Here is a 27,563-nt window from a genome sequence, read left to right as displayed (position 1 = left end):
GCCGGACTCCATTGACTTTAGTATTTTCAGATGCCAGTGATTTGGGCTGTGCTGGTTACATACAAAATACTGATTACGTTGTCAATACAGCCGGGATTTGGATCATGCTAAACGCAGTTCAACACGGAGAGAGATGAAAGCTGTGGAATTAACTTTGATTGCATTTTCAAATACACTGCGCAATAAGACCGTAAAATGGTTTACAGATAGCAACATGTCATGTCGCAACATGTCATGTCGCAACATCTGGTAGTTTTAAAACGAATTTACTGAAACTAGCCATGTCAGTATACAGCTAGTATGCACAATATTTTATTGAAGTTCAGTTGGATCCCAAGGTCAGAAAATGAGAAAGCCTATGCTTTAACCAGATTTGAAGATTCAGATGATTGGAGAGTTACAAATACAATTTTCAGGATTCTGGATGCAAGATGGGACCACATTCAGTGGACAGATTCGCAAATCTAATTAATACAAAGTTGGTAGGATTCAATTCCAGATCTTGGGTTCCCGGTGCCGAGGCAGTCGATGCGTTTACACAACAGTAGCAAAGAGACAACAACTGGGCTGTACCACCTGTACATCTGTTTTTTTAAAAAAAATCAAATTCGTTCTGAGTAACAAGGCTTCTGCAACTATGGTTGAACCTATGTGGCCCTCTGCGTCATTTGGGCATGTCTTGTTTGATGGTGATAACCCAAGACCTTTTGTTGCAGATATGCTACAACTTACAGGCAGTACTACTGTTGAAGTTGGAAGCAAAACTACTATGTTCGATTCATTTAACGGATACGTTCTGGCCATTAGAATTCATTCAATTTGATGTTAATATTGCAGATATGTTTGGTCTCGGCATCTGGAAGGAGAAAGATTCCTTGGTTCTTAAGGATTTGATAAGTGTAGCAGGAAAAATGCCAGAAATATATTATATTCTATGGAAAAAATGGAGTTTCCATTTTCCAGAGGTACCTTGTTTACCAGCAAAATCTTTCCATGTTGGTTTATATCTCACCTCTTTTAGCCAAGGAGGTAAGAAATCGCATTCTGTTGCAGCAATCTATGGCACAATTGGGCACAGCAAGTAGCAGGTTTAACAGATCCATGGCAGTCTGAACTCATAACAAATATCAGAGAAGCAGCCCTGAGAAATTATAGTAATCCCGTCCAGAAGAAAGAGCCAATTGATACGGATATGATGAAGAAACTTGTTTGTGTTTTTGGAAAGGAAGGTTGTTCCCTGTTCGAGTTAAGATGTCCGACTTTGTCAATTCTCTCGTATGCAGTTTTTATCCCCTGAAATGGCAGAAGGGGGATTATGTCGTGGCGCAGTCCGTCCGTCCGTCCATCCGTCCCACAGAGGGTACTAAGCTTGTGAAATCAACTCCTCCTACAGTTTCTAAAGAATATCCCTGACACTCTTCACACAAGATGTCGACATGATGATACGCATATGGCAGTCCTGTTTCATTTCGACTAATTTTGACAAATTACTGCCCCTGTTTTACGGAGTTGCATTTGCCTAATTGTGAGAGAGGGTACTAAGCTTGTGAAATCAACTCCTACAGTATCCAGAGATTACCCCTGACAGTCTACACACAAGATGTCGACATGTTGATGATACGCATATCGAAGTCTCGTTTCATTTCGACTAATTTTGACAGAGAAACTGCCCCTGTTTTACGGAGCTTCATTTGCCTTATTGTGAGAGAGGGTACTCAGCTTGTGAAATCAACTCCTCCTACAGTTTCCAGAGATTACCCCTGACAGTCTACACACAAGATGTCGACATGTTGATGATACGCATATCGCAGTCCCGTTTCATTTCGACTAATTTTGACAGAGTAACTGCCCCTGTTTTACGGAGCTTCATTTGCCTTATTGTGAGAGAGGGTACTAAGCGTATGAAATCAACTCCTCCTACAGTTTCCAGAGAATATCCCTGACACTCTACACACAAGATGTCGACATGTTGATGATACGCATATCGCAGTCCCGTTTCATTTTGACTAATTTTGACAGAGTAACTGCCCCTGTTTTACGGAGCTTCATTTGCCTTATTGTGAGAGAGGGTACTAAGCGTATGAAATCAACTCCTCCTACAGTTTCCAGAGAATATCCCTGACACTATACACACAAGATGTCGACATGTTGATGATACGCATATCGCAGTCCCGTTTCATTTCGACTAATGTTGACAGAGTTACTGCCCCTGTTTTACGGAGCTTCATTTGCCTTATTGTGAGAGAGGGTACTAAGCGTATGAAATCAACTCCTCCTACAGTTTCCAGAGAATATCCCTAACACTCTACACACAAGATGTCGACATGTTGATGATACGCATATCGCAGTCCCGTTTCATTTTGACTAATTTTGACAGAATAACTGCCCCTGTTTTACGGAGCTTCATTTGCCTTATTGTTAGAGAGGGTACTAAGCTTGTGAAATCAACTCCTACTACAGTTTCCAGAGAATATCCCTAACACTCTACACACAAGATGTCGACATGTTGATGATACGCATATCGCAGTCCCGTTTCATTTCGACTAATGTTGACAGAGTTACTGCCCCTGTTTTACGGAGCTTCATTTGCCTTATTGTGAGAGAGGGTACTAAGCGTATGAAATCAACTCCTCCTACAGTTTCCAGAGAATATCCCTAACGCTCTACACACAAGATGTCGACATGTTGATGATACGCATATCGCAGTCCCGTTTCATTTCGACTAATTTTGACAGAGTAACTGCCCCTGTTTTACGGAGCTTCATTTGCCTTATTGTTAGAGAGGGTACTAAGCTTGTGAAATCAACTCCTCCTACAGTTTCCAGAAAATATCCCTGACACTCTACACACAAGATGTCGACATGTTGATGATACGCATATCGCAGTTCCATTTCATTTCGACTAATGTTGTCAGAGTTACTGCCCCTGTTTTACGGAGCTTCATTTGCCTTATTGTGAGAGAGGGTACTAAGCTTGTGAAATAAACTCCTCCTACAGTTTCCAGAGAATATCCCTGACACTCTACACACAAAATGTCGACATGTTGATGATACGCATATCGCAGTCCCGTTTCATTTCGACTAATTTTGAAAAAAATCATGCGGGGGATGTTGTGCTCTCAGAGCACTCTTGTTTTCAGAATTTCTGAAGTTGTACATATAAAACGTTCAGATCTATGTTTTCATGATGCACATGTTCGTATTTTCATTGAAAAAAGCAAGACAGACTTGTACAGAGGTGGTAGATATGTGCTGATTTTGGACTCTGTGTCCAAACTTTGTCCAGTGAACATTTTGGGTCAATATTTGACAGCTGCAATATTAAGCAAGATTCTGAGGAGTATACATATTTCGTCAAATTAGTTGTTTCAAAAACAGAAAGGAGAAACGCCCCTGTCATATACTCGAGCAAGAGAAATATTTCTTGAAATTTTTAAATGTATTGGTGAAGATGTTCCAAAATTCGGATATACAGTCGGAAGGAGCAACAGCCGCCGCCAAGGCCGGGGTACCCGACAGGCTGTTCAAGAGACACGGCGGCTGGGCCTCTGACAAAGCACATGTTTATGTCAAAGACAATTTAACAGAATTATTAATTGTGTCGTCTTTGTTGGGTTTGTAAAAGTCAGTATTAAATGTGTTTACATTTAACCCTTCGTTTTAATTTCGAACTGCGGTAGGCATAACCCATAAGCTGCGTATGTTGTACATGGTAAATATTTCATGTTTGTTTGAGCGAAGCGAATGAGAACATAAATTAATTTATTATGGGTTAAATACGGTAAGAGTTTGCCTGCCGCAGCCAGAGGTGCATTCAATAAGCTGTTTGGTGCCGAGGCACCAGCGACCGCTTGAGAGCTCCTCCGAACATTTCCTAATCAACGAAACGCACGCTGAGAGCACTTTCTAGCGCCTCCGCGGGGCCTGTGAACATTACATTATCGACATGGAACAACTTGTTTGACATACACGCACTCAGTGAAGTTTGATACCACCACGGTAGTGATTACATTTATTGGAGGACTGTCACTTGTTAAAACCAGGAAAACCCTATTGTTTTAGCTGCATTTTGAAGCCCCTCGCAGCACGGAGTATTTTTCCTTGCAACCCATGCTAATTTCAGTACAGAAAAATCCTTTTCATGCGTCTGTCTGTGAACAAGATACATGTATAATAAAATTTGGTATGAAGTTGCAGTTTTGTCCCGAAAACACTCATGTGATTTTTTTGGTAAACCCCGATATAAACCTTCACCTGTCGAAAAAGTAAATTCAGATATTTTCATAGGTGTCTGCCTTCTCTTAAATAAATTCAAAACAAATTGCGATTTGTTCTTTTTGTACTGCAGTCTACAATATTCCAGCAATATCAAGGCGGCCTGTAAATAATCGATTTTGTCCCTGACAACTTTACCAGTGGTTGATTTGGACAACGTCCCATGCCGTCGGAGCATTCGTGACCAACTCGTGTTCATCCGGGACAAGCAGGTTACGGAAAGGGGCAAGTAGTGACGTCACGAATGGCCGTCGGGGCACAAGGGAACACAATCCACCAAGTCACCGATCCATTTAGTTGAATCTTACACCATGCATACAAACAGATACAACGAACTGTTACAAATTCCACGATCTATCTCCTCTATATTACCATATAACATTTACGTACATAACGAACTCTGTACAGCGAACTGACGGATATAGCGAACTGATATCTGGAGCCCATCGAACTGAGAAATCTCACTCAGTGTCAAGTGTCACTGACAGTTAGCTGTACGCAATCAGCCGCGAATCAACGCAATCACAGTCTATATTTTGATTTTCCTATGTTAAATAAGTCGGTAGGATTACATGAGTTGGGTCCGACGTAGTTTATATCACGATAATGCCATAAAATAAAGTTGTGTTGTCTAATCGGTGACCGTCTAACTATAACGGTAAGATTATTGTATCTTTATTCAATAAAACAATACAACTGTACATACACAATGTTCAACAACATTGCTAAAATAAGTCTTTGACGCCATTTTGAAAACCAAGCCCTCTGCCGGCGGCTGTTGACACATCATTCGATTGCACCCGAACGTCCGCGGAGAGTGAGTGAGTGAGTGAGTTATTATTTAACGTCACATGGGCAATATTTCAGCCATATCGTGACGAGAAGTTACATTTATGATACATTTATGATACATATATTTAAACTGAATAAAAAGCTGTCAACGAAGGACAGTAGAATAACTAGAATATCACAGACTTGATTTAAAACTAGTTGAGAATATTAAAAGGCAGTAAGCATTAATGAACACCACAATATAAAAATGGGCTAGAAATCGTCAGCAACTGAAGGGAGATCACCATACTGGGGACCATGGGGACTTTCAGTACTTTTGCTTCCTGCATGGACCCCGGCAGGATTTATATCATCCCTTCAGACACTGGCGACAGTGTACCAGTTAAGCCTTAGATTAAAAGAACGAAGATACTACGTTTAAAAGCCTAGTGTGCAGAAAAATACTTCGATTGATATGGGACTTACATGCCATCTTAGGGGGACAATAATTTTACGTTACTTCAACCCCCCTCAAGGGTACAGCCACTAACAATCTAAGTTATGAATTTCGCACTACCAATTTTTAAAACAATACATTGAACACATCAAAATTTATGAACAAGTTCTAATTCCTTTAAAAAAACATAATATTAAACGAGAATTAACATCATTAAAAAGGTCCTTAATTGTTCTTACATTGAAATATTTAGCCCTTGTGATGGAAAAATCAACACAGTCAAGCAGGACATGCTTGACTGTGATTCTTTCATCACAAGGGATAAAAAATGGAGGATCCTCACCTTTTAGTAAATATTCATGAGTATATCTGCTGTGCCCAATACAACATCGTCGCATAATGACCTCTTCAAATCTGGACTGACAGCCCAAGAAGGTATAACCGATATTTGGTTTAATTTCATGTAATTTATTGATACCTACTTTGGCGTCCCACTTCTTTTGCATAAGATCTCGGATGTAAGATCGAATCATGGGTTTAAAATCAGTGTATGGGATCAGAAGTGGTGTCACAGATTTGTTGAGCGCTGCTTTAGCAGCAGCATCGGCCATTGTGTTACCTTTGATACCAACATGGCTTGGTAACCAACAAAAGACGATGTCATATTGGCCAGTAGCAAGATCATTAAATAACTCAAGAATTTGGATTAAAAGTGGATGTTTTGATGACATATTTTTAATTGCCTGAAGGCATGAAAGATAATCTAAAAACAGTATGAATTGTTTATATTTAGATTGATTACTGATATATTTAAGTGCTGTAAAAATGGCGTTTGCTTCTGCAGTGAATATTGAACTGTTATCAGGTAAACGTGAAGAGATTGTTCTGGATCCAATGACAGTGGCACTAGCAACTGCGCCACCATCCTTGGATCCATCTGTAAATATAGATTTATAAGTGTCATAATTGTTTCTTAGTTGATGGTATTCTTGTTGGTAAATTAATTGGTTAGTATCAGATTTCTTTAATTTTGTTACCTCTACCTCTGGCCGTACCATTTGCCAAGGAGGTGTTGAAAACAGTTGAGTGGGAGCTATATCTTGCAGTTTAATATTGGAAGCAAACATGGCAGACTGGATTCTGATTCCAAGTGGTAGAACAAGAGATGACTTTTTATTGTAAATATCTTGGTAAAGAGGATTAAAGACGCAATTAAAAGCTGGATTGGACTGATTAGAATATAATTTAGTGACATATTGTAAAGATAATTTTAGACGGCGTTGTTTAAGAGAAGGTTCATCCGCTTCTACATACAGACTGTGAATTGGAGACGTCCTGAAGGCACCAAGGCAAGGCCTCAGGCCCTGTGGATGGATGGTATCGAGTTTTTGTAAATTACTGTTGCAGGCTCCACCATAGATGATGGAGCCATAATCAAGTTTTGAACGGATTAGTGACCTGTATAAGTGTAAGAGGGTTGTTTGATCCCCTCCCCACTTTGAATTAGAAACAACTTTCAAGAGATCGAGTGCCTTCAGGCATTTAGCTTTAAGGTATTTAATATGTGGAAGGAAAGTTAAGTGGTTATCAAAAATAAGTCCCAAGAACTTGGCCTCCTTAACAACTTTGATAGGAGTGCCATTCAGAAATAGTTCAAGGTCCTTACGTGGCTTATATTTTCGGCAGAAATGTATACAATTAGTTTTTGATTTTGAAAATTTAAACCCGTTTTCTAAACACCACTTGTGAATTTTATTAAGACATAATTGTAATTGCCTTTCCATTGTGTGCATATTTTTACCACGACAAGATATGTTAAAATCATCCACCAAAAGTGATACATCAACTGAATCATTTAAAACTTTTGACAAACTGTTCATTTTGATACTGAATAAAGTGACAGACAAAATACTGCCTTGTGGGACACCCTGATCCTGATTATAATGATCAGACAGGGTTGTACCCACTCGGACTTGAAATTGCCTGTCTGTTAAAAACTGGGATATAAAATGAGGCAGACGGCCTCTTAATCCAAAATCATGAAGATCTTTTAAAATACCATGTTTCAATGTTGTATCGTAAGCTTTTTCTAAATCGAGTCCATGATTATTTACCATGCGTTCCATCGTTTTACAAACACAGCTAGTTAGAGAGATAGGTCGGTAATTTGATGGATCAGAATGATCCCGCCCAGGTTTGGGGATTGGTATAACAATGGCTTATGCCATGAAGGTGGAAACGACCCAGATGTCCAAACGTCATCGAAGATAGTCAGCAAAGTTTCAAGGCATGATTCGGGCAAGTGTTTCAGTAGCTGATAATGAATATTATCAGCGCCTGCTGCTGTATCATGAGCTTGCCCTAAGGCAGTATGTAGCTTATGTAGTGAAAATACTTCATTGTAATCTTCACCATTATCAGATGTAAAATTTACTTTTTTCTTTTCCTGTTGGAGCTGATAGGACTGAATAAGTGCTCAGAAAGCGCCTGGGCTTCTGAACGCATGCCTGGTACATTGCAAGTGAATGTGGTGTCGCGTGAGGAAGGTGTAGTGTTGTGTTCTCTGACTGTGTTGAACCATTCGAAGTCTTCGCATTACACAGGCGAGCAGATTTCACATCTTGCTTGTAAATATTGACTCAAGAATTTGAGCACACAAAGTATTTGAGTGTTTAGCCGATGGGCAAAGTTGAGCCGTATGGCAGATCTTTTATCCGAGTGATACGATGTGTTTGGTGTGATATGGGAAGTCGCTGGTAAAGTTACAGTTGGGACCCAAAACTGAGCCAAGGAAAACGGGTTTGACAGATTCGTGGATTCGACTTGAAAGACTTTACCCGTCTGACGAGTGTATTTATTTACGATTAATAATAAACCTGCTCGCTTGTCAGCTGCGGTAGGCATAACCCTTGAGATGCGTATGTTGAACAAGGTAAATACGTTATGTTCGTTTGAGCGAAGCGAATTAGGAAATATTTCACGCATCGCTAGGTACACGCGCTATTTCCCCGAATTTGAGGTCCCCGGTAAGGTGCATAATAAGCCAGTCGCAACTGGTTACAGGCAGTTATGAATAAGCTGGATGTGCGTAGGTTGGTGAGTGTCTAGCTGTAGCTCTGTGAGAAACTCAACGTAATCGGACCTTCTGATACAGGTATGTATTACACATATACGTGATTTAGCAGATGACATTTGTTTGTTTTAAGATTTTGCTTTAGTATTATATACAAAACGTCACAGGTGAACTTCCGTGATTGATTATTGTAATTCCCTTATGACCGCCAAAAACAATAGAGAAATAGTATTAAACAGTAACAGCTCGCTGTACCAGGCCACAGCATCATTTGTGTCTGTCTGTCGTCCGTATTTATACCTGTTTTAGCTACTAATCTCATTTACTTATTAAAGTGACGATGAAATTGTTTTTGCGTTTGTTATTTGTTGTTTAACTCCGCTCTTGGCAATATTCCAGCTATATGACGGCGGTCTGTAAATAATCGAGTCTGGACCAGACAATCCAGTGATTAACAACATGAGCCTCGATCCACGCAACTGACATGCATCAACCAAGTGAGCGAGCCTGACCACCCGATCCCGTTAGTCGCCTCTTACGCCAAGCATAGTCGCATTTTACCGGAAGCATGGGTTGCTATAGACCTATTCTGGCGCTATCTCGACATAATGATATAATTTCGTTTGACTGAGGCATTGATGATTACTGTGCTGTGGTATTAACGACTTACTCTTTGCCAACTCCAACTGATCAGCACCTTGAGAGACACTGGTCCCGCATAATGTCCGATGTGCATTGTCGGTTTGACCTTTGGCAGGTTTAAGATACTGGAACATGGTCTGTTAGTTTGTAATATTCCCATTTTCCAATTCTTAATAGTTGGCATTTAACGTGATAAAATTTGTAAAACTTGCTCATTTCCCCCATTTTCTATTCAAATTTCGTCCCGAAATTTCCATAAACAAAATAGAACTGTGGTTATTTACATTATTAGACAAGTCCCTGGCTGTGTCGCTAAAGGCTGAACAGAGTCAACTGGCAACATGTACCCATGATGGTTTATGAGAACTGTCGGGTAGCCTGGTGCTTAAAGCGTTCGCTCGTCGCGCCGAAGACCCGGGTTCGATTCCTGACATGGGTACAATGGGGCCCATTTCTGGTGTCCCCCGCCGTGATGTGGTTGGAATATTGCCAAAAGCGGCGTAAAACCATACTCACTCACTCAATTTGTGATGCTCTCCAGTCATTGGTTTGCATTAATATCTGAGAAAAACAACGTCATTTTGTCAAGATTGATCTCCATTTCACGTTTTATGATCTTTTTATTTTATGTCATGTGTGATATTATCACTGTCGCATGACTTTGACTGGTTTGCCTTTTTAATGCCTCTAAGTATATATTGTACTTAAATTGTTTGATAGGCATTACTTAGAAATTGACGGATGACAAGATAGACACAATTTTATGGATAACAACTTCTTTAATACTGTGAAAAGCGACGTTTCAGTATAGATCCTTATACCTTTGTCAAGCAAGACTGAATGAGGGACATTGTAGTCTTGCTTGACAACGGTATAAGGATCTATACCGAAATGTCGCTTTTCACAGTATTAAAGAAATTGTTATCCATAAATATTGTATCTACCTTGTCTTACTGTAATGCTATAGCAAGTCTACATTTTCCATCTCACTGGGACTTCTTTTGAATTCATAACGAGTTAATTGTTTCTATCAATGAGTGAGTTAGTGAGTATGGTTTTAAGCAATATCAAGGCAGGGGATACCAGAAAGGGGCTTCACACATTGTACGCATTGTTTCTATTAAAATCATGTATTTTCAGAGTCTAAGCCTTAGTCTAAGTTGCACCTTGATATTAGGAGTACAATTGTATGTTGACTTCATTGCATGAAGAAGAGATCCTTTAATGGTTATGTATAATCAGCATACAATCAGCATGACAGGGCAAGTTGAAATCATGCCCATTTCTCCAAGAAGAAAACACATTTTGTTTTCCATGATTTCATGAAAGGAATTGATAACTTGTTCAACGTTATTCAATCAGTCCATTTTCATTGTATCGACCAATCAGGGCCGTTTAAGAAGATATCGATGATAAAAAGACAGGACATTTCTTAACGTGATATCGCCAAACACATTTACAGCGAGCTAATCCTGTTATCGCTGTACATTTGCCCGACCGGTTATTATCTAGGTCACTACAACAGCTTTCTAGGAAAATGTCAGAGTCAATGTCACGAGCTAAGGATCTATACCGAAACGTCGCTTTTCACAGTATTAAAGAATTATATTGTACTGAGTTATACATTTGGTTGTCCATTTTCCCCACGGTGTGTACGGTGTGTCCCACAATGTCTCATGTCATATTCCCTTTATATGCTCCAGCTGAGGAGAAGTCACTGACCTAAACATAATTCATCAAAAAAGCCAGTTCGCCATGCAATAGAACGCGCTCTTTTAAATATTTGCGGGTCGGTTTCTAAGAAAGACAGTGTCACGTGGTATGATTTCTACGAAGGCTATTACTGTATTATTACTCTGTGGATTTCTTGGAAACATCATTCATATATGTGCAATCAATTGGCGGTCGGGTAGCCTAGTGGTTAACCCCCTGGATGCCAGAGGGACATATATGTCCCTCCTCTACACCTTGAATAAGGTGGGAAATTCCCTGTTCTGTTATATCATCCACTGGCATTTTAGGCCAAGCAAAAGTACTGAACATGACCTCTTAAAATTAGGTACATCGTAAATGTCGCCATTTTTTACACATTACTAAATCACCACTCATGGCGTTATTTACAGCATGTTTTGAAATCTAAATTTCGCATATTTACTCGGAGAAATAAATTTCAAAAATAGCATATTAGTGATCACGGGTATCTGTCTTTTATGAAATCACCAATGATCATTCCAAAACGTCTCCGATAACCCTAGAATCGTTTAGAATGTTTTGGAAAAAACGAAAACACGAACGCCGAAGTGACCTTTCCGCCATATTGGATAGTGTTTACAAAATCACGTTTCAGGTACACCGGTTATGAGACGCCTGTAACATCAAGTATATTTCAAACTTATCTGCGATACCTACATCCTTGAATTCCTCATACATTTTAGAATCAAATGACCAGTGGTCTTTGTCACTAATACAAAGTGGCTAGATGAAATTAAGCAAAATAATTTAGGTGTGAAAACGAACGCTGTGCTCGAAAAACTGCACTTGTTTGAAATGTAAACAAAGCTAAATTCAGATTTTACACAGTGTAGCATTTTCTCCTATTTTGAGCTATCCATTCGTCTATTCGTTCAAGATATTGGCTCAACATTTTCAGAATATGCATGGGAAGAGAATCGTAGGAAGAATTAGGGAATTTCAAATAGATACATTGCAATGATTTGATATTTTCAACAGAAGTTGTCAAAGTTACCGTTCTGGTTGACGCCATGTCTGACACAAAATCACGCACAACGACAACGGTATTTATCGGAATTTCTGACTATTTCCGTTTGATTCGCCAGGTGCGCGTTAGTCACAAACAATTTACGAATTATTCCTCTCGTTTTGCATTATATAATCAATGGTTTACATTATTTTTTCAATATTGTGATCACAGGATAGTAAACAGTTTACTTTATTTCTCCAGGAATTGTAAAATGTATAAAGATAAAACCCATGCCAGGTATGGCAATACCAGTGTCGTCTTTTTCCGACGTTATCAAAGACATAAAACCAGCCATTTCGTCAAAAGGAATCGTGTTATTTTTAGGGTATTTCATTACATTTGGTGATAAGGCTTGTGCTCCATTAATAATGATGCAACATTAGTCAAATTACACTTACACAATCAGGAGAATGTTGGAATGTAAGGACTAAGTTATAGCTTAGATAAGGCCATCCATTTCTCTATTACCTCCTTTTTATGAAGTACGATTTCATCATTTCTTATGGGTATATTTTATAACTAAGCGTGTACAGTTTCAATATCGATATTTGTGTTGGAATAGTTTGGTTCCTCCTGAACAAAACACCACGAAAATATATTGTCCTTACCCACAACTAATTCTTACCAAGTGACCTGAGTTACAACAAACTAGAGCTAAGCATAGCGGAGTTATGCCCCCTTTTCTTTGTACGTGTGTAACCTCTCAGTCACCTTTTGACGTCATAGAGAAAAATCAGTTTTCGTCATTTACGGCATGCTATTTTTGGAATTGAATGTATGTCGTTATACATACGCATATGACTCCATTTGATATGTAGTTATGTCGTTCAGATATTAGGCAGTATTTTGTTCGCTCACAGTTTCCGTAAAGCTTCTTAATAAAAAAAATTGTCGCACAGTACTTTTATCGGTGTACGATAAAAAGCGGAGAAATTTACTGTTTTTCAACGCAGGATAAATTCTCGGACAACACTTAGGAGTGTCTTTTTTAAAAAACGGTTTGATATTTACAGTTAAATTTACACCATCAAATAAGAAATTTAATATTCTCCACTTCTGCGTAATTTTATAGCTAGAGGTAGATCCAGTGCCGCGTGAGCGCAATTCTCGCACAACCTTCACTTTTCCGATCTTAGGAAAATGTGCGTCAGAAAAATAACTCGGCATCCAGAGGGTTAAGTGCGGTGACAAACGTTGCCTAACTTGCAGCAATATAATTGAAGGTTGTTCAGTCCAAATTACCAAGGACACTAAATTTACTGTAAAACAAAATATGACTTGTGATACTAGAAATGTTATTTACTTGATTGTTTGTAGTGGATGAAATGAAAAGTATATCGGAAAGACAGAACTTAAATTAAAAAGAAGAATGAATCTTCACCGTACACAAATAAAGCAGCCACACAACCGCACGACTCCACTCAGTGAACATTTAGAAGCATGTGGAAACTTTTTAGTTTTCCCGCTATATAAGCTAAATTTGGACCATGAACCTACATTGTTTCAAAAAGAGCAACATTTCATTCATCAATACGCGCCTAAATTAAATGTAAAGGCGTAAGTTATTTGTCCATTGTCACCTTGGTATTGTGACGTCATAGTTTCCTAAATGTTATGACGTCACGTAACTATATGTTACTACTTCATGTCCGTTAGTCAGTTATGGCCTGATGAGACTTGTACGTGGTACGAGTTGAAAGCGCTAGCCTATTAAAACTGTGTTCAATCTTACTCCACTTATTTAATTACTATATATATATATACACACTTTATTCAGATGTATTGTAGGCCATAGGCCCATGTTACAATGGTTACAGTGTGGTGATGGGAGATCCCAGCAGACTTTGCCTTAGATTCATAGCTTTTAGAATATACAAGGCTAGTTTCAGAACCCACTTGGTGCCACGGGACCATATATGGTCCCTCACTTTTCACACCCGCGTAGTGCCAGGGGACCATATATGGTCCCTAGAAAATGCCCCTTTTACTGTGAATTTTGATATTCAACACTGAGTGCGCAAAGTCAAAACTATAACCAACATCACCCAAATCATCTTAGTTTTAACATCGTGTAACTCATACTTTATACAATGCTACGGATTGCGAAATATGGCGAGATTAGTAAAGTGGCTACCGCTCTTCTCGGCCTTTTTCTGCCATGTTTGAACACCAAGCGAATGACAGCGAATTTTGATTATCCACCCATGTCACAGACACGTAAATATTTTTAGACAAAATCCTTGTTCATAAGAAAAAATATGATCTGAGTGGTCAGAAAGACATATTTTTCCCAACTGTATACTTATTCACGTAAATACAATTCTGTTCACTCCTTTATGAACAAGTTTATTTACACGTTTTGTATATTTTTATCGACTATCGGTAATGGCGGAATGGTCGGTACATGAGAAAACGACAGTGTGTATTTCCATTACATTTATGACATTGAAAGAATTTATAACCATAATCACCCTAATCAATCTCAACGTTAATATCGTGTAACCCATATTTTATGCAGTGCTACGGATTGCGAAATATGGCGAGATTAGTAATGTGGTTACCGCGCTTCTCGATCTTTTTCTGCCATGTTGAACTTTTTGCGAATGAAGGCAATTTTTTATTATGCACCCATGTCACATACACGTAACTATTATTATATCAGACAGCCAATTTGAAAAAGAAATGTGATCGGACTGGTCAGAAAGATTTACTAGTCCCCATTGTACAGTAATTGGCGTAAGAGTACTAACGTTTAGTCGGCCACGGAAGGTTTTCTGTTCAAGTATTGCATATGTTTATCGACTGTGTGTCATGGCGATGTAGCATGGCGCTACATACCAAATGACAGTGCAGATTGTCTTTTTGTTTATGATGCTGATTTACAGAAAATATTCAAATCAAAGATACGGAAAGATAGCTATAATCGTTAATATTAAGTTGGTATAGTGTATATTTATGGGCAGGAGGTTCATGATCAAAACCTAAACATTGAATAGCCAAGCCCTAAGGGCACGTTCGCATCATATCTGTGCCGCGATTTCCTGTTCACCGGTTGTCCTACATACTCGCCCGTTCAGACAAATAACTGCTACTTTTTTCATATGAAATGACTAAGAGTCATGTGTGATTGCCTGAACAACCCGACCGTGACAGTGACTTGCCCTAACTGTTTTACATTTTGTCGCAAATGGAGATTTCAGAAGTGTGCCACGGGATCTTACGTGAGTCGACGCCATATTGTAAACAAATTGTGTCAAGGTCGGTTCCACATGCGGTAGCTCGGCCCCCATTTCTGTCGATGGTACAGGCGATACAAACACAATGCAACTATTGAAAACATCAACATAACTTCTACAATGATGACATCAATACCTTTTTGTATTTGGATTAACCGCTTATGGATACGCTGTGCTGTGCTGAGAAACAATCTGCTATTCAGTGGTAGGTCTCCTCCCATTAGTAAGACAGCCCAGTTGTGAGACACAATGTCATACCTGGTTGCACATGTTAATCAGGTAATTAACCTCTGTCATGAAAATGGATTTGCCTTATAGACAAAAGAAATTACTCAAGATGCTTGATACCCTCTTTTACTATATTTCATTCAACATTTTAATTCATCCATCCCTTAAATCCATTGTTTTAACATATTCGCCACTTCGTTCAGTTAAAGTTAATGTCACAGTTCACATCACATCGAGGTTGTCACACTGACACAACCTTAATCCATCTTCAGAAGTTCATTCAACAGCATCCAAAAACTGGAATGGTGTCTTGACACCCTGGGATAGCTGATCCTTCAGTCTGGAAAGTCGATTGTCAATCTCCTTGTACACACGCTTTTTTGCTGGTGGAGCTGCACCTAGGTCTAACTGAGATAGCTTGGTCTTCTCAGATTTGTCAATGTTCTTGATGATATCGATGAACCTGTAGAGATTAGGATGACGATGATTCAGTGATGCATTGAGGCGACTGTGGTAACCCTCCAGGTTGTTGTTGGCCCTTTGGCCGAATGTCGGGTGATGGTTCCACAGCGAAAGAGGGAATCTGGCCTCATAATCCACCCAGTTTGTGACTATGTAGTCGTTGAATTCGTCAGCATTCGGTACATCGGGAGACTGGTTCATGGAGTCAATCCATGCGTCCTGAACCTGTTGAAGAGGCAGCAAAGGCAAGGCAGCAGCTCGTTGGATCCACTGTTCCCCAGAGGGGTTATCTCTGTATCCAACAGCAAGACCAAGCTCCTGTGTTTTCCGCCAAATCGCCTGGGAAAAGTTGAAGAAACACCATTGATGTCTGAACCTTGAGGACCGGAGGGCTCTAATGGCAGCAACTTCAAAGTCCACCTGGAATGTCTCTGGGTTGAATGGTTGGTTCAGTAGATGTTGGATGTGGACCTTCAACTGAGCAAAGAAGCGTTGGTAAGTTGTAGTCCGACGATCAGGCATCAATGCGTAGATTAGGGTATAGGTAATGCTTCCTTTCCGTGCATGCAGTATGTAAAGCTCATTCCAAAGATCTGGGCAGGCGGAGAAAGTACCATCCATGTACTCATTTATTTCCTGAGAATATTCAAACAGAATTACTGGCCTACTCTTATTAATTAATCCGCTAATCATGGGCTGTGACCATTGTTAAGTGGGTAGACTGGCTGTGTTTGTTTAATTAATCCCACCTACTCCACTGTCTTACAATGAGTGTCTCACTAATGGGATGTCTTACTAATGGGATGTCTTACTAATGGGATGTAACCCAGTGGTATAGAAGAGGAGGATCAGGAAAACACAGAAGAGAAACTGGGAACCTTCATCAGAGACAAACTGTAGGTGGAATAGGAGATAGTGTTTGAAAGAGTGCATCGTCTCGGACAACATCGTCCTTCCTGGATTCGCCCCGTTATTGCGCGTTTTCTCCACTATCCACAACGAGGGACTGTGAGAGCTGCTGCACCGTCAAACTTAAAAGGAACAAGGTATGGTGTGAACGAGCAACTACCGAAAGAGTGGAATGAACGTCGTAAGACACTCTTACCAATTTACAGACGAGCCAGGCAGAACCAGGAAAATGCTAAACTTGTCAGAGACAAACTATTTATTAATGGAGAAAGGGTATACCCTGAAGGACACAACCCTCGCTACTAGGACAGTCAAGGAGATCATGCACCTGGATCGGACCTCATCTTACAGATGTAAATAGAGAATATGCTGCTACTCCTCGTTATAACAACTAAATAAAGAGGGACACAAATGTGATTTGCAGATTAGCAATGATGTTATCTTAACGCAACAGGTAAACTGTCTCTTTATAAATGTATGTGGACTCAAGTCAAAATTGTTATCACCAGAGTTTTGTGAATTTATTGAACGTTTTGAAATTTTGTGTTTTGCTGAGAGTAAGCTTGATTGCTATGATACTGTAGAATTACCTAACTACAAATCCTTTAGTTACCCAAGGACACAACGTCACTCAGTACGCTCAGGGGGGATTATAGTGTGTATTAAAAATGACATTGTTGACAGGGTTACCGTTGAACCATACAAGGATGAACATGTACTTTGGGTACAGATACATTTGCCTCAACACAAGAATATCATGCTTGGTACTATATATATACCACCTGAAGGATCACCTTACTTTACATCAGAATGTTTCACAAACTTAGAAAATGATATAATTGATTATAGAAATAATGATAATATTATTGTAATGCTTGGTGATTTCAATGCAAGAACTAACAATAAGTCAGATATTATTAATGTCGAAGATACAGACACACAATATATAAACATACCTGATGAGTTATTGGAAGAAATGCTAGATCAACATATATTGAGTGAACATGGAATGACAAAAGATAGGCGCTCTATGGATACTGGGCATGTGAACAATCATGGTAACACACTTTTGGGTTTGTGTAAAAATAATAATTTATTTATTCACAATGGAAGAATTGGAAGTGATAAGTCTATAGGAAAAGTAACATGTAAAGGTACAAGTGTGGTGGACTACTCAATTTCAACATATGATGCTATTCAGTTCATATCAGATTTCACGGTACATGAATTTGATCCCTTATTTTCAGATGTACATAGTGCAATCTCTCTCACACTGAACATACCACCAATAACCATAGACACTGAACCTCACCACACCACACCCATTCAAATCAAAACTAGGAAATGGAACAAAAGACTATCTCAGGAATATACTGCTGCTGTCAACACAGAGGAAATCAATCACATCAACCAGCAACTTATAGAGGTAGGATTCGGTGAAAACAAAGAAAATAGCCTTAATGACATTGTGGATAAATTAAGTGAATTTTTCATCAAGGCAGCTAAAGATACATTTGGAACTTACACCATCAGGGAATCGAACACTGTAAAACATTAATTTAAATTAATTAAACCATGGTTTGGCAAAGAGTGCAAAATAGCACGAGGGAAGTACCACAAGGCCGGGACATTTTTCAATAAAGATAAAACAACACAAAATAAAATGAGGCTCGTAAACGCAAGCAGAACATATAAAAAGACTCTTGTCAAATATAGTAGACTCCATAGAGATGTGTTGCAAAAGAAGATAGATAACCTGCAACAAAATGACACTAAATCTTTCTGGAAATTGTTAAAACGTGGAACAAGAAATGATAAATCACCACCTATTGATGAGCTTTTTGAATATTTTAGGGCACAGAATGAAAATAGTGAGATTGAAACAGATACGAACATTGACTTTAACACAGACTCACATGATACTGTTCTGAATCAGCCAATAACAACACCTGAAATATTGCATGCTATATCACAGCTGAAACACAACAAGGTTAGTGGAATAGACAATATTATAAATGAATATATCACAAGTACACAACATATTATGCTTACAACTTATAAACTTTTGTTTAACAAGATACTTGACAGTGGACATTTCCCAACAACATGGCTAAAAGGAATCATAAAACCAATTTACAAAAACAAAGGAGACATTAATAATCCAGAAAATTACCGGCCCATTACATTAGTCAGTTGTCTGAGTAAACTATTCACCTCGGTTCTAAATAACAGACTTACCACATTTTTGGACTCAATAGATGCTATATCAGAAGTGCAAGCAGGATTTAGGAAGGGATACTCGACAATGGATCACATACATATGTATTTACTCTTTATAGCCTATTAGACATCCTGAAGAATCGAAAACAAAAATTATTCTGTTGTTTTATTGACTTTATTTGACAATATTTGGAGAATTGGACTTTGGGGTAAACTTATTAAAGAAGGTATACACGGTAAATGTCTACAAGTTATCCTAAATATGTATAAAGGAATTAAATCATGTGTGACTAACAAAGATGAACCAAGTCCAATGTTCTCATGTATCAAAGGTGTCAGACAGGGAGAGAACTTATCACCTCTTCTTTTCTCCATCTTCCTAAATGACCTTGAACCTTTTCGTATATCTCAAGACTGTGCAGGTATAACTGTTAATAATGACTGCAAAGAATCAATTATAACTACATCAATAGTTCTTTTTGCATTATTATACGCCGATGACACAGTACTTATAGCAAACTGTAAGGAAGACCTACAGAAACTACTAGATGGATTCACACAATACTGTAAACACTGGAAATTGAAAATTAACGTAAAAAAGTCCCAAGTAATAATTTTTGGAGGAATCAAGAAACACTACGAAACCAAATTCTCTCTGTGCAATAAACATTTAGAAAACGTTAAATCATACAAATACTTAGGTATTATATTTAATAAAAACGGTACATTTAATGTAAACAAGAAAGAACTGTGTGAGAAGGCAGCAAAGGCAGTCCATTTTATCTTAACAAAATCTAGATATTATAACTTATCTATAAGTTGTCAGTTAAAACTATTTGATGCTATTGTTCTACCAATTTTAATATATAGATGTGAAGTATGGGGTTTTGAAAATTTATCAATGATTGAAAATGTACATGTATCTTTTTTAAGAAAACTAATTCCTGTAAAGAAAAGTACACCTTTATATATGATATACGGCGAAACAGGCCGAAAACCTCTGTATATCACTGTCATGACAAGAATCATCACTTTTTCGGGAAGATTGCTATCTGGAAAAGCCACCAAACTTTCATTAATTGTGTATAAAAATTTGTATTATAACTACACTGTAAATAATCAACACCAAAATTGGCTACAGTTTGTTAAACATATTCTTGTTATGACAGGTAATAACAATGTTTGGATAAATCAGTCATTTTCATCAGTTGATTGGCTTACATGTGTGATTAGAACTTGTTTGGAAGATCAGTTTGTACAACGGTGGAATTCTGATGTCACAAATTCAAGTAAAGGAAAATTTTATAAAGTCATTAAAGATAATATATCGCTGGAAACATATCTGTGCAATTTAAACAAAACGAGTGTACATACCACTACTACTTTTCAGAACTTCTTGCCATTATTTACCGATTGAATGTGGAAGATGGAATCACACCCCTTTATTAGATAGAAAGTGTGCTGTTTGTAAAAGCCAAGACATTGCGGATGAATATCATTATATTTTTAAATTAGAATATTTTAAAGAAGTAAGACAATTATACATACCAAAGACTCTTATTGTACATCCATCTATGTTTAAACTTCAACAGATGTGTCATTGTAAAAATAATATCTTCTTGAAGAAATTATCAAAATATTGTAAAATAGTAATGGCTACATTTAAATAACTACTAAAGCTGCTATCACTATTATACGTCGCATCTCCTGTTAAACCTCAACATACTACTTTTTGTAGCTTTGGGCGTAATAAAGTTCTGTTCTGTTCTGTTCTGTTCTGTTAGGTTCGATTTGGATTTGTTTTTCCTTGCATTGAAACTGTGATAATGGTGCTGTGATTGGTTTGCTGAAATAGTATTTTCCATGAGTCTAATGTACATGGTACATGCTGTGATTGTAGAAGATAATTGATAACCAATTGTGTATGCATATATATAATCAAATACGCATTACTAATCTCTTCAGAAAATGGAACATATTATAGCTCGTTTTCAAACATTCTGCCATGGATATTAGATAAAAAATTAATATTAGATTTACAAATCATTTATGTACACTGCACTCTCGATTAACGTACGATAATCTATTGCAAGTCTTCAACTCTTATTTGATATGTCATCTGAAATGTCAGCAATGAGTAAAATCAATTTTATTTCGTTACAATCTACAATTTTATTCAAATAGGCTAATAGATGGTCGGTGATTTCCCGCCGCTGTGAATTTGTCGTCTGGACAGGCGCGCGTGATTTGACCTCGCGTGTTGTGACGTGGATGACGTCACATGAAACAGCTGATCTAATGCTGGGTAGTATGATGGATACATATAGAATACTAAACGAGCTCCCGTGTAATACCAATTTTATGAAACGAGTGAATAGTTCTGTTATCCGACGAGCGAAAGCGAGTCAGATACCACAACTATTCACGAGTTTCATAAAATTGGCTTTACACGAGAGCGAGTTTAGTATTTTATTTATTACTTGTCATTTATGATGTTTTTAGAATTATACTGTTGAGTGTAAATAGGCTGACACCTACACGATCCATGGCATAATCCAATTGAGTTTAACAGAATAATACTTCAAACACGTCAAAAGTTGAAACGTATGAATTTAATATCATACAATGGTCCACCTTTAGAATTCAGGCGTTCGTCCCACAAAATTATCGTAGTGCTAAGGCTATCACAACTCACATGATTTAACTTAGACTAACGACTGTCGTTGCGCTACAGCACGATCGCCTTGTGGAACGGGGCCCTGCACCTCAAAGTTTACAATCACTCCACAATACCCGATGACGTAATTTGTTGAATTTCGTTGCAAGATCCATCGGCGAAACAATGCCATGTGACGTCAGCCTAGCAACAAGGTTGCTTGGGTCATCGGGTGTGCATAAGCTCCTCCCAGTGATCTATCATCCCCTCACACAATGTCGTTGAATAAGCCAAGGAGTGTTGAGAGCTTTCAATATTTGTTCGTGAAACGTGTTCCGAGAGTACATAAACACGCGTTTTGATATTACACAATGTGTAATAAAGCTGTATGTTTATTAAACGGGTGATCTCTTCACGGGCAAGTAATAAACGTGGTTTCATTTTCCAAATAACAATATTCTCTTTGACTGAACTAGAAAGCATGTCTAGTACATCACGATTGGAAAATGTCTACGGCGAGCGACGAGTGAATGATACCGCTTATCATTTGACTAACAGTGTTAGATTATTTGGCGCAGTTTTCTAATTTTGGTATGTTGACATGTGCTTTTCATATCTGTTTGAAGGCTTGATATTTAAAAAAATAATAATGTGCATTGAGTTGAGTACAATGAGAAAGCTGTCAAAATGGATCCAATATCTAAACATCCTGGATTTCTGAAAGACAAAAACGTTTCAGTGTAAATGTGATTTCGTTTTGATGTTTTATATATGTCTTTTTTCAATCTGCATTATCTAAATTACCAAATACTTCGACCAGTGACATAGTAGTAATTAGATTCTACTTTGTTTTGTATCCTAAGTATGAAATAGATTTTTTTTTAAATAAATATTTGTCTAAGAGAAAAATCAATGCATTCTAATTATTTTTTTAACCATTTTAGATTGTATATCTTCCCTCCAAGCTAGTTTAGCTAGGCCAAAATTAAGAAAAAAAAGGAAAGACATAATAAACCATTTTTATTAAAGATTTTGCTTGTTAAATTTTCGAAGCTCAATACCAAGAATATATTTTTCCTTTTATGACAAATAATTCCATTACTTTCATTGACCTATGATCATTATCTATTTCAAACTTTTCCTTTAGTAGAATGGGATGGAATGGGAAACTAGTGGAAATAAACTATCACGTGCGTCCTTAAATGTACATGTACATACAGAGCTAGGTGTAAATACACTTCTAAAGTCGTATTTATAAATCAAATGAATAAATGAAAGAAAAAGTGGTATTTCATGGACTGGCCATACAGGTATATTTTGAGCAAAGGTCTAAGTTAGGCAGCCAAGGTACGAGGATGTGTTTTCTGGTGGTCATAGTGAAACAATGACATATGGCGCCCGAGTTGCCAGTGATCGAAAATAGGTTTGTTGAATAGATTTGCTGCCCATGAAAACGTTTCAACAATTTTGATTGAATCTACATGTACTTACTCTTGGGTGGTATTACGTTAGTATAATATTGTTAATTATTAAGAAATAGCAATGATGCCCGATATTGAGCGATGTCAATTTGAGTATTGTTAGGGCTGTTTAGCGATCTTTCACATTTTGTCCTTTGAAAATGTACGATGTCAGTTACCCCGAAGTTGTTTTTATCACTAATAAAAGAGTACGGTCATTGAAACATATATGGATGTAACCGGGATTTCTTCAAGATACACATTTCAAACAGTCATTCGTTTTGTGACATAATCTTTGAAACAGTCTGCGTATGAATTAATCACGACCACTTCCGTCAGTTTTGTTTTGACGTCAAAAACACGCACAATTTCATCGGGATTTTTTATCGGTAAATATAACTCACGGAACATTCTCATTGAATGTGTACTTCAACATAAATATCATATGTCTATCACTGTTAGGACATGTACTTGCCAATGATATGAATTATTGGTCATTTACATTTCAAACAAGGGCGCTTTCTCGACTTTGCTTGCCATATTCGGTTGCGTCCATATTACGATTAATATGGAAAAGTAAGAAACTTATAATACCAGCACATTTAACGATGGCTGGGCAGTGCATAGATCTTTTGGATTTGGTGAGTTATAGTTACAACACACCAAGACGAGTTGTTTGGGCAGTAAGAGCACGGTTTGGCTTGGCATTTGATTGACAGACAAAAGGATTTATAACTTAATCTTTTAATTAAGATTTATAACTTAATCTTTTAATTAAGTTATAAACATTTCTATTGTTTTTTGTTATTTATTAACGTTATTACTCTTGAACACTGTGTACAACACTAAAGAAACATTGTAAGTTTGAAATTTCTCAAGCTAGTAGGCGGGGCTTGCTGATCTTAGCACCAGCCAATGGTAATAATCTTTAACAAACCGTGCTCTTACTACCATGATACAGCACGGGTAAGATCAAAGGTACCGCTCGCAACCCGTGCTACAACTTTAGATACTGTTGGAAAGACAATCAACTTGAGTTGCATGTTATACAATTTGGTTACACTGTGTGAAGAAATAAAGACGTTGCAACACTTTTGATACACTGTATACGTTTTTGTAACCGCGACGTCAGCACAGTGCGGCACTGAGCGGTTTGCAGGCTGACTGACGTCCAGGCACTATGAGGGTTAACAGTAAATGGGTTGGTGGATGACATTAAAATATTGTACTTATGTCTTGTCGGGAACTCATAATAATTCAAGGATATATATTCTGACCTCAAAACTTGATAACAATCACAAATTAAAATAAAGTGATACTATCTTCGATATAATCATGTTTACAAACAGTACAAACTATTTCTTCTCTAGGTTCCTTATTATGTGTACCTGATTCAATTCCTAGATGATGAGAACTAAACTGACGTCCAAAAGAAACCTGGCAACTTGAAAATGAAATTATTGAAACACAGATACTTTCACCCAAACGCAACCAAGCCAAAACCAGTCGCCTAAACCCATCGAATAAAAACTCGTGCAATTACTGAAGTGTAGTGCACGTGTTTTTGTGGGAAAGTGATTTTGGAAGTAAAATCATTATTCGCGTTTTTATAATATTGCACGTGAACAATCGCTATAAAAACTGCGAAGTTTATCTCTTAGAGATGCAGTATGAAGAAAGAACACCAAAGGAATGCACAGGTTAACACAAGAACAGCGTGAGAGGGCTAGAGGAATGCTGCAAATGGGGGCAACACAGTCGCATGTTGCAAGAACATTCAACTGCTCCCGTAATACCGTTGTCAACTTGGTCCAGCGATTGAGAGTAACAGGTCTCACATCAGACAGGCCAAGAACAGGCAGACCAAGGGTGACCACGACCCATGAAGATCTCTACCTACGCACATTGCACCTGCGTAATCGATTCCTACCTGTGACGTCATCGGCAGCGAATGCGTGGGGTCGTGTGGTCAGCAGGCAGACAATAGCCAGAAGACTAAGGGCAGCAGGGATCAGAGCCTATAGACCTTACAGAGGGCAACTGTTGACGAATGAACATCGTCGTCGAAGACTGAGATGGGCGCGAACAGTTAGGCGTTGGCAACGACGTGATTGGCAGCGGGTCCTCTTCACTGACGAAAGTAGGTTATGTATGTTCCATTCTGATGGCAGGCACCGTGTGTATCGTCGAAGAGGCGAAGGTGCTGCTCATTGTTGTGTCGAAGAGGTCGTACCCTTCGGTGGTATGAGTGTCATGGCGTGTGGTGGCATTTGTGCTGATGAGAGGACGCCATTGGTCATCATTTACGGTAACTTGAATGCCGTACGCTACAGGGATGAGGTTTTACGCGTTGTTGTGCTTCCATTTCTTAGTCAACAACCACAGGGTATTGTGTTCCAGCATGACAATGCTAGGCCACATACTGCTAACATTGTGCAAAACTTTCTTAATGTCAACAGTTTCCATGTGTTGCCCTGGCCAGCTCGTTCACCAGACCTTAATCCCACAGAGCACCTTTGGGATTTCATGGACAGGCAAATTCGACGACGACAGCATCCAACCACCAGGAATGAACTCATCCGGGCCCTCCACGAACAATGGCGACTCATCCCACGTGACGTCATCAGGCGACTGACAAATTCAGTTCGTAGGAGAGTGTTTGCCTGCATTCAAGCCAATGGAGGTCACACACGCTACTAGGGTGACACAAACACCATCTGTAGTCACTTTGTGCCGAGCTAGTCATTTGCCTGTGTAATGAAAAACTGTTTTGCATACCCCACCTGAACATTACCAGCCATATTTAATTCGCTTGTCATGTTATTGTTATGACTTTCTGCCTAAGGTTGTGGTAAATATTCATGTTTACAATACAGTTTATTCTGATCGTTTATGTTTTGGTGTTGTTTCGCTATCGAACTTCAAATAGTCTGCCAAGTTTCTTTTGGACGGTAGTTTACATCTGAAACGAGCCACAATATTTCGAAATGTATCACACGATAGCCTTGTAATATACATTTCAACACCAAATGTTTGCTTATACACGGAATAATAATATGATTTCGAACTTTCATGTATAGCTGAATGCCATTCTTGTTGGTAGGATCATTTTAGTCTCACAAAAAATCCTTTAGTCCTCGCTATATGTTGGTTGGTTGGGTGGTTCGGTGGGTCCCTCGCCACATGATACACGTTGCCATTTATTGCATGTAACCGAACTTATCAGGACAGGGGGTACGCGTTTGAAGTTAGGTGACCAATGCAGTAGTAAAACGACATGACAAGAATGTTTATTCCCCTTGTTACTATTGATTTTCAAGGTATTTGAGACCCGTGAAGATCCGGGTTAGAATAGGTCTTCAGCAACCCATGCTTGTCATAAAAGGCGACTATGCTTGAGAGGCGACGAACGGGATCGGGTGGTCACGCTCACTGACTTGGTTGATGCATGTCATCGTAACCTGATTGCGTGGATCGAGGCTCATGATGTCAATCACTGGGATATCTGGTCCAGACTCGATTATTTACAGACCGCCGTCATATATCTGGAAAATTACTGAGTGCGGCGTTAGTGATGGGTGCGGGAGGCCGGCCATTCATACTCTTGGAGTTGTGGGACTGCAACTTCATGCTGTTGTCTTATAAGGCCAAGAGTAAGATCACCAGGACGACCACTGCACGTGAGGAATGTGGTTTGTGGACGAGATACTACATGGCATAGCTGTACCTTATAAAGAATAGTAATAAATGTTAGAAAGAGATATATGCATCAAGCCCGGCGCGAGCTGGCAGTTGAGATCTGGGAGCTGAACACGAAACAGCTAGAAGCTCCCATGCACAATGTGGACCCGCAGACGGAGTTGTGTTGTATATTGAAGAAGTATCCCCTAGAACAACATCCATTTTCTACGGCGGATACTAGGTCACTACAACAGCTTTCCAGGAAAAAGTCAGACTCAATGTCACGAGCTAAGGATCTATACCGAAACGTCGCTTTTCACAGTATTAAAGAAGTTGTTATCCATAAAATTGAGTCTATCTTATATTGTACTGAGTTATACATTTGGTTGTCCATTTTCCCCACGGTGTACGGTGTGTCCCACAATGTCGATAGCCTGGAATTCTTGTCTCAGTCGAACACGTCCACGACGCTGGACGCTCATGACGGAGTTACCCACTTCTCTCTTATTACAAAATGTATTTTGGAGGAAGACGATTCGTTTTGGTATAGTGGTAATAAGTGTAGCATGATTTCATAAACCTTGCACCCTTATTAACAATAACATTTTGTGTATATATATATATATATGTCTGTTCAAAGCAGCTCCTCTACCTTAGAAAATGCAGGTTGCGGTAAACCCAGTGATGCAAAACTTCCATATTTGGCAGGAGTTAGCTGTTTGTTGTCTATCCT

The 27,563-nt window shown here is 38.6% G+C and overlaps 2 protein-coding genes and 1 pseudogene across 2 annotated transcripts in view; 2 read left to right on the top strand and 1 right to left on the bottom strand.

The window, feature by feature from the left end:
• The first annotated feature begins 839 nt into the window (after positions 1-839).
• LOC139446373 (uncharacterized) lies at positions 840-3,621 on the top strand (annotated as a pseudogene).
• A 4,975-nt stretch (positions 3,622-8,596) lies between these two features.
• Positions 8,597-27,563, top strand: part of LOC139445045 (uncharacterized) — a 29,483-nt gene continuing 10,516 nt past the window's right edge. Inside the window, exon 1 of the mRNA XM_071226109.1 lies at positions 8,597-8,656. The gene's annotated coding sequence lies outside the window, so the exon portion shown is untranslated. The remainder of the gene's footprint in view (positions 8,657-27,563) is intronic.
• On the bottom strand, positions 15,719-16,426 carry LOC139446372 (uncharacterized). Its single transcript, XM_071227707.1, has one exon. The coding sequence runs from the start codon at positions 16,424-16,426 to the stop codon at positions 15,719-15,721; it is 708 nt and encodes a 235-aa protein (XP_071083808.1).

Source organism: Haliotis cracherodii, unplaced genomic scaffold, assembly GCF_022045235.1.
Source record: "Haliotis cracherodii isolate W230 unplaced genomic scaffold, xgHalCrac1.p SCAF_6, whole genome shotgun sequence".
Taxonomy (NCBI): domain Eukaryota; kingdom Metazoa; phylum Mollusca; class Gastropoda; order Lepetellida; family Haliotidae; genus Haliotis; species Haliotis cracherodii.
Note: the sequence above shows the minus strand (reverse complement) of the source record. Positions and strands in the feature narration are given on the sequence as shown.

Coding starts and splice junctions, on each gene's coding strand:
- LOC139446372 (XM_071227707.1), bottom strand. CDS start 16,426: ATGCCTGATCGTCGGACTACAACTTACCAACGCTTCTTTGCTCAGTTG.